The 8,184-nt window shown below is 43.8% G+C and overlaps 1 protein-coding gene across 2 annotated transcripts in view; it reads left to right on the top strand.

The window, feature by feature from the left end:
- TAF8 (TATA-box binding protein associated factor 8) overlaps positions 1-7,958 on the top strand; it is a 14,647-nt gene extending 6,689 nt beyond the window's left edge. Inside the window, exons 1-7 of one of the 2 annotated variants that reach the window (XM_015421652.1) lie at positions 1,514-1,581; positions 2,501-2,599; positions 4,357-4,419; positions 5,273-5,397; positions 5,728-5,875; positions 6,287-6,429; positions 7,485-7,958. In XM_015421652.1, coding sequence (XP_015277138.1) covers positions 1,560-1,581; positions 2,501-2,599; positions 4,357-4,419; positions 5,273-5,397; positions 5,728-5,875; positions 6,287-6,429; positions 7,485-7,628 — 744 coding nt within the window. In that variant the 5' untranslated portion in view covers positions 1,514-1,559 and the 3' untranslated portion in view covers positions 7,629-7,958. Of the gene's footprint in view, positions 1-1,513; positions 1,582-2,500; positions 2,600-4,356; positions 4,420-5,272; positions 5,398-5,727; positions 5,876-6,286; positions 6,430-7,484 lie in introns of those variants that run through there. The other variant, XM_015421653.1, reaches the window with a different exon arrangement.
- Positions 7,959-8,184: the final 226 nt, after the last annotated feature.

The raw sequence follows: 8,184 nt of genomic DNA, 5'->3' as shown, positions 1-8,184 counted from the left end.
AGTTCTTTACGTGAATGTTCCAAGTTTCCGGGACTTTGGAGAACATTGTACACCTATTGCTTACTTGTAGTTAAGTGATTAGTTAAGTTACCTCCGTGCCCCTAAATAGTGTAAAGGCGACTAATGAGGTGGTTCTCGCATACCTAAGTAGTAACTGCTAATATTTATTTCAGTTTTGTTTGTGGATTTACAGAACATAGAGGCTTAGTTCAGAAGGGGGTGGAAATCTGTGGCAATTATGATGACTGAAAACACAGCCTGTGTTACTGTGATGAATTAATGTGGTCTGTGCTGACAACGCTCCATATTTGATGTGTATGGAGACCCAGTTCTAGATGAGAAATCAAACAGTCTAAGAACAATGCTTTTAATGTTGTTTGCGAGAACTGGAAAAAGGAGATCTGAAGAAGGTTAGAATTAAATACTTTAAAAGAAGGAATGTAAATTTCTCACCAAACTCAGTATTGTGCTTGTAGCAGCTGCCAGAACGTGTCCTCTACTCACCTGTTCTGGTCCTAAAGTCAGCCAGAATATGTATGTGTAAAGCAGAGGAGTGAGGGTGGGGTGGAAGATGCTGGCTTGTACAGTGCAGTGTTTCCCAAGCTGAAAGCATAGGACACTGCTATGATGGCAGGGCCTTTTCTCTTTTAAAAAGGCCATTAATTCTTTAGAGACAGAAGTGGAAGGGAAATTCACAACCATATTGCTCCAGCTGTGGAAACAGCTGGGGGTTTGCTTTCTCTTTCGGCAGTGGTAACTGCAGACCCACTCCCTGACTGACCTAAAGAATAAAAAGAATGCACCACTCCTTCTAATGGTAATGACTTGTTCTGTTGAGGTCATGGGAGCAGTCAAACAAAACATCCCACAGACATGGTTTGGTCTCTACATACTTGCAGGACTCTATAGAAATGCAGGGAAATATGACTTTGTAAATGCACACACACACACACCCCAAATCTCCCAGGCAACCAGCCTGGTTAGGACTGAATATGTCTCAAGAGGTATGGAATGCGGAAATCTTTTGAGATGTTAAAAAAGCCCGCTGAAGTCTGAGAGTTTATATAATCCTAGAGGGGGGATATTTGTGAGAATTTCCAAATCTTTCCACAATTTCTTGTATGTACTTCTGTATTTTCCAAGTTAAAGAAGTGCAGTGCTGTTTTATGAACGAGGAACAGGGTGAGGGTGAGAGGAGCCTTTTTTGCGTAGCTATGCAGTAACCTAGCATGAGTGAATAAAACTATCATGATGGCAATGGAAAATACTTTCAGAATCAGGGTGCAAAAGTGCTGAACTCTTGGAGAAGAAACATTTAGAATGATGTTCAGTATCCTTGCATCTCTTGGCAACTTCTTTAAGCTCTTTGTTTATGTCCCCCTGGTCTGTTATTTCTGTTTGTTGCTCGGGTTCTGTCTTGGCAGCGGTCAGGTGGCAAACACTCAACAACCCCGGCAGACAATTATTATCTGGCTAGAAGAAGGACCCTCCAGGTGGTGGTCAGTTCACTGCTGACAGAGGCTGGGTTTGAGAGTGCTGAGAAGGCTGCTGTAGAAACCATGACAGAGATGATCCAGAGTTGTGAGTATTGCCAAATGTGTGTTCCTGGGTTAAAATAATTAAAAAGCTGTGCATTTCCAGTGTCAAACACATTCTCCTTAAAATGAAGACGATATGAAACACAGACAGTTCTACTTTTTTTTACTCAGAATTGACCACAAAGAGACTCCTATTACTTTAACACCTCATCGAAAGGAAGCATTTTGGCAGGAGTAACTTCTTCTGCTGTGACACTGCAGCAGTCTGGAAGCCTGCCCTTCTGTACTGCCGCCTGTACACAGAGCCCTGTGTACAGTCACTGACAAAGGTTGGCAGCTGGGTACTGCCACTGCATCATGTAATGGGAAACCTGGACCACTCATTTTCTCTGCCAGTAACCTTGTTTGTACACTGAAAGTGTTTATAAACCTGCCTTTCTCTCAGCAGAGCTGGATCCAAAGTTGGCTATCAGTATAATAATCAAAATTAAAACAATTCTAAAAGCATCCAAGAAACAATAAAACTGTCAACAGGATCATGGTAATCATAAATTTGCACCCAAAGAGCTGCTCAGGCCTTGCCAAATGCTTTCCCGAATAATGCGGCCTCTCATAAGAAGTACTTCCTTTTATCCATTCTAACCCTAAAGGCAAACAAGGCCTCACCTCCTCTGGTAGATCGTTCTAAAGCAGAGGGGTGGCAACTGGAAAAGCCTGGATCCAGGCAGCAGCAGAACACCTCCTGGCTAGAGAAGGGACAACCAAAGGCCTTGCAGGGAAGAGGAAGGTTGCAAAATAAGTATATGGCTGGGGACAGCACACTTCTGTTCACATTCCTGCATGTTTAATGGTGTCAAGTAGTAAAGGGGGCATCAAATATCTTGATTTTTCTCACAGGAGTGGGATTTGTAATAGCATTATAATGACTGTAGATTTCAGATCTCAACGCTTTTCTTTCCCAGATATTTCAGAGATAGGGAGGAGTGCAAAATCTTTCTGTGAACATACTGCAAGGACTCAACCAACCCTTTCCGATATTGTTGTGACCTTAGTAGAAATGGGTGAGTCCCTGAATAGTTGCTTTACACTTATGGGGCTCTGTTGTATTTGATTGGTCTTGTAGGTGTGCAGAGATGGAAAGTGATTTTGTATGTGTGATCATTTAATGGATGTACTACTAAGGATGTACAGTCGATTCCCATTTATTTTCATATCTCTTCAGCCTCACATTCAAATGGTTCTTGATCTACTGGATTGGAGCAAGTGATTTGCTCACAGAAGGATTGTGGCAGTTCCCTACTTTCCCCTCTTCCAGAAACTATTTCTGACCCAAAAATTGGTGGTCATGGGACCTGTGTGGTATAAGAACCATGCAGGTGAGTGGACTGCGGTGATGAGGGAGAAGGGTAGGAAGTCACTCCTTCTTTTCTCCCTCATCATCAGAAGCAAGAAGGATGATATAGTCCCCTTCCCTTTCCCCACTGCAGCCTCCCAACCTGTGTGGCTGTTAGTTCATGTGGGCGTGGGACCCCAGGAATAAGCTTTCCCTGCTTCGGCGGGGAGGGTGGAGTATAAATTGAATGAATAAATAATAAAAAAAGGAAGGGAGGAAGAAATAGTTGCTGGGGGAGCAGAAAGGAGGGAATAGGGATGGGCACAAACAGCAAAAATGCAGTGTCATTCGTGGCCAAATCATGAACCAAACTGGTTTACTCTCTGACGAACCGATTCAGTTTGTAGTTTGTGGGCCTAGCAAACCTCATTTAAAGGTCCCTTTAAACGGGTTTTTCAGAAAGCAGCAAAAACAGCTGAGCAGTAGGAGCGCTCCCAGCCGCTCAGCTATTTTGGGCTTTCTTGTGCAAAGTTTAAAGGGACTGTACAAGAAAGCCAGGAAACAGGGAGCAGCCTGTCTGTCTAGGGTTGGGTGCTGCTTCAACAGGGGAAGCCCCAGTCCATCGCCTGGCCATTTGGGAGAGCCCGGGTGCTCACCCACCCTCCCCCCATCGCCTGAGAATGCCCCCCAGACCTTCTATCAGGAACTCATCCAGGAGGCCAGTGGAGGAGGAGGCCGGCAGTAGTGAAGGGGCAGCCAGTTGAGGCGGTCAGTGGAGGAGACAGCTGCTCTCTGGACAGGCTGCTCCCTGTTTCCTGGCTTTTTTGTGCAGTCCCTTTAAGCCCGAAACAGCTGAGCAGTGGGGAGCACTCCCAGCCATTCAGCTGTTTTTGCACCTTTCTGCTGGAGCCAGGAACCAGCATGAACCCCACGAACCCATCACAGATTTTGGTTCTCAAACCATTAATAGAGCAAAACTCGTTACAAATTTTTCTTCATGGTTTGGTTCGAGCCCATCTCTCACAGGGAATATCTACAACCATTAGCATCTTCCACAGACTGATTGTTGGATCCAACCCTTAGGTTGGTTGGAGCATGAGGATTGAGGTGGGTGGATACCATTGGAAGGTTAGAATGGTTTTGCTCTCCTTTGATTGCCTTTTTTTCAAGTGCCCCCTGCTGTCTTGTCCTCCAGAGGAAAGTTCGGCCTACTCGTTCCTGCTCATCTCTAGATATGGAGCAAAGATGAGCAGAAAAGGCTGAATTTTCCCTTGTAGTTCAATTCTGCCCAGTTGGGACTTTTTACTCAGTGAGCATAGGCATCTCTGCTGTTTTGTTTGAATCTCTTCCTGAATTCCTGTGGAGTCAAGGAGTGCAAAGATTGGTGAATTAGTCAGTTTTGTGGTGCAGCCAGTGATCCAGGGTTTCAGAGGTTGATGAATTACTATTGTGACTGCTGAAGCTCTCCTTTTCCCTTTGTTTCAGGATTTAATGTGGAAACCCTCCCTGCTTATGCCAAACGGTCCCAGCGGATGGTGATCACTGCACGTATGTGAGCTTTTGTGTAGTGTGTGGGAGGCTGCTGAATCTGAGACTGCAATTCTGGGCATGCTTATTTGTGAGAGTGTTGAAATCAGTGAGACTTAATTGCAAATAAATGTGTGGAGTAGTGGGATGTACCTGTTTAGGGATTTGGTGCCCAAGCATGGAATAATTTCTGCACATGCAGTAGAATGAAGTGGTAGAATACTGAGGAGGTAGAATGGGTTACACCACTGAAGACTACAGGTGGAAAATGGTGTTTTTGAATGTTCCTCTTTGTTAAGAACTCTCTGCAAATACAAAACAACTGGAACAAGCAAAGGAGTAGGTGATGTTTTTGAGAATGGAACTGTATGGTATCTTAGACACAGGACTGCACCAAAGAGGTATTTTCCCGTAATTTTCTCCCTCTTCCTTATAAAGAAATTTTTTATCACCCTGTGTTGCAGTTTTGCTTGATTTTGCATGTCCCTGTCTCTCCTCCCCATTATTTTTGCTGCTGGTGAGAAAAAGAAATGTACAACATGATGATGTCATGACTTAGATTTAGTGATCGTAGGCACTCTGGGGCAGAGAGAGAAAACATGGGATGTTGTTTTGGTGACAGTCCATCTAATACGTGAAGTCACCTTGATGGTGCAAAATTTGTCACGTTAAATTCTTGCATAGCCTTTTTTGTACCATTCTGCCTGCAAGGGAGCTGTTTTTACTCTGTTGTTGCCTAAACAGGTCCATCACTTCAATTGTATTAAGCACACCGGTGCCATTGGTGTGTCCTAGTAGATTGCCTCAATGTTATGCTGGCTTGATAGCAGTGTGGCAAGGGCTGCCATGACTGAATTTCTGTTTCCAATTGTAGCACCTGTAACTAATCAGCCTGTGGCCCCAAAAGCCCTGACAGCTGGACAAAACAAGCCTCACCCATCCCACATCCCAAGTCATTTCCCAGAATTCCCAGATCCTCACACTTACATCAAGACACCGGTAAGTTGGCCTGCCATCAAAAAAGTGATCACATGTTCTCAACTTCAGTATTAATTGTAGCAGAAATTGGCTCCCTAATAGACCTTTTAATACAAGGTTATATAATGAGTTGTTTAAGGTACAGACAGCCTTTTGCAGTCCACATTGTACTAGCAGCTTACTGAGATGCTTCTTGACTTTTCATCTCTGGCTTGCAAGAGAGGTTTTGGCTGCCTGTCCAGTGGATGGGAATCGTCCAGATCGGGGTGGATGGCCCCTAGTAAGCCTGCTCATTACAAATCCAAGCTTGCATATAGTCCTCATTGCCCCTCTCTCTCTTCTGCCTTTCAGACTTACCGGGAGCCTGTCCTGGATTACCAGATCCTACGAGAAAAGGCTGCCTCCCAGAGACGAGATGTTGAAAGAGCTTTGACCCGCTTCATGGCAAAAACAGGCGAGACACAGAGTCTTTTCAAGGATGATGTCAGCACTTTCCCGTGTAAGAGATTCTAAATGGCAGTCAAATAGGTGGCAGAGCATATTGTGATTCTAAGTAGGATGCTGTGTGGTTAAATCTGGCATTGACTTGCTATTTGGAAAAATCACCTAAACAGCCTTATGATGTGCCCCAGTGGTCCATCAAACTGGTATCCATCTGTTCCAATAACAAAATCAGTGAAAGTTGTTGAAAAAACACTGACCATTAGTGAATTACTCATGTCTTTTTACTTCCAGATTCAATAACATTTGGGGACAGGATAAGCTAGGAGATGTAATGGCCTGATTATTTTGATAAATCAAGTACATATAGAAGCATGGTAGCATGTAAAGGCTAAGATGCTCTGCAACAAGGCAGGAATTCTTTTCAGACTGTATCTAACAATATACCTTCTCCCTTCACTGTCTCCAGTGATAGCTGCCAGGCCTTTTGCAATACCCTACTTGACAGCTCTGCTTCCCTCCGAATTGGAAATGCAGCAGATGGAGGAGACAGATTCGTCCGAACAAGATGATCAAACAGACACAGAGAATCTCCCCATTCACGTGAGCACGGTAGAGCTTTAGAGACAAAGTTCAATTCAGTGGGCCATTATTTATTGATCCCTGTAAATCCCATATTAAATGGTCCCTTGAAGTTTAAAAATAGTTTCAGATGGAAGACGTTGGGCAAATAAATTTCATTTACACCATCTTCCAGAATAAGCCTGGAGACTGATGGTAGGCAGTGTGACTTCTCACCATAAGGGACAAAGTTCCAATGGAACGTAACCCCTCCTTTGGTGATTTTTTTTTCTTGCATCATTTTGCAAAAGGATGTAAAACTGTAGGGGGGGTAGGTGTTGAGGATGACGATGAAATATATCTCTGTTGATGAAAAAATTGAGCCAGTGCTCCCTCACTTTGTTTCAGTTGCCCATAGCTTCCACTTAGGGCAGCATGTAAATGGAGGCGTACATCCAAATATTGGTCCTCATCTGCATTCTGCCGTAACTAGACCTGTGTAACCATGGCAGGACTGGAGCAAACAAAGCACTGGCAGGCAATAAAACATGGACTATAAAAAGACAGGAAGTGTTTGCCTGTTTGCCTAGGTAATAGATCCATTTCCTCTTTCAGAGTGAAGGCAAAAGGGAGGATTTTGTTTTTTCCAGTAATATTGTCATATAGCCACCAATGACTGGTGATGTGCTATGATTTTATCACACTCACTATGGGATCTCTGATTTTCTGGGATCATAGTTTACCTTTAAAGTAAAAATTAAATTTGCACCAAAAAAACATTAACTCAAGTAAACAGTGGGTGTTAAACAGGCATTTGAAAAAAAAAGTGCATATCAGTGGCGGGTAGGCTTCCCCTCAGCAGATTCCCCCCCCCTCATTTGTTCTTTTGCTGATAATTTTTGCATCAAAAACTCAGTGTGGTGCTACTTTACTTTCAATGTTAGACTAGGAAGTATTTCCTGTTACCCAGCAGGGGGCACCCCAGTCCCTGAGATGCCCAAATGTTAATTATTGCCTTGTATGCCCAGAGCATCTTCCTTTTTATTTCTTGTGTACCGGCATTCTTCCGCTTTAAATTTTACATCGTTTGGATCTTATCTTACCAGGACGACTCAGGAGCTGAGAAGGAGAATGCGTCAGTACTACAGCACAACACATCCATGACAGGCAGCCGAAATGGAGAGGAGAACATGATAGACAATCCTTACCTCCGCCCAGTGAAGAAACCTAAGATCCGCAGGAAGAAGTGAACTGGGGCAACCTGACAGGATGAACTAAATTAGAGACAGCCATGGGCCTTTCAGTGGTCCCTGTGCTGATGTGGCACAGGAAAGGCAGAAATGGACTGCTGGTTGATGGACAGATGGCAAGGTGGTCTTTTCCTCCCTTAGTGGTTTGTTATAAATTAACTAAAACCCTGTCTCGAAAGAACTGAAGGCCATGTACACTGACATGTAGTCATGTAGTCAACATGCTGCAGCTTGTGGTAACTGCAGCATCTTTTCATTCTTCAGGTGAACATTTTTTTTTAGGGTTGTGGACAAAACTACAGATAATGCAGAATGCTTCCTTCCATTTCAGCAGGCATCAAGCAACCACAGGAGACTTGTCCCTTCTGTTCAAACTATCTTCTTTTTGTTTATGTTGCAGTCCCTGGGATTCAGGCTGTGCTAAATATGGTGGGTTTGGATGAGACCTGGTCTAGTAAGCTGGTTAGATACCAACAAATGTGCCTTAGCAAAATTGAGGCATAATTCTGAGCTTTCTGAAGGACTGCATACACTTGGAGCTGCAGCACTGGTTTGA

The sequence above is a fragment of the Gekko japonicus genome, unplaced genomic scaffold (assembly GCF_001447785.1).
Source record: "Gekko japonicus isolate JY-2015 unplaced genomic scaffold, Gekko_japonicus_V1.1 scaffold2274, whole genome shotgun sequence".
Lineage (NCBI taxonomy): Eukaryota > Metazoa > Chordata > Lepidosauria > Squamata > Gekkonidae > Gekko > Gekko japonicus.
Note: the sequence above shows the minus strand (reverse complement) of the source record. Positions and strands in the feature narration are given on the sequence as shown.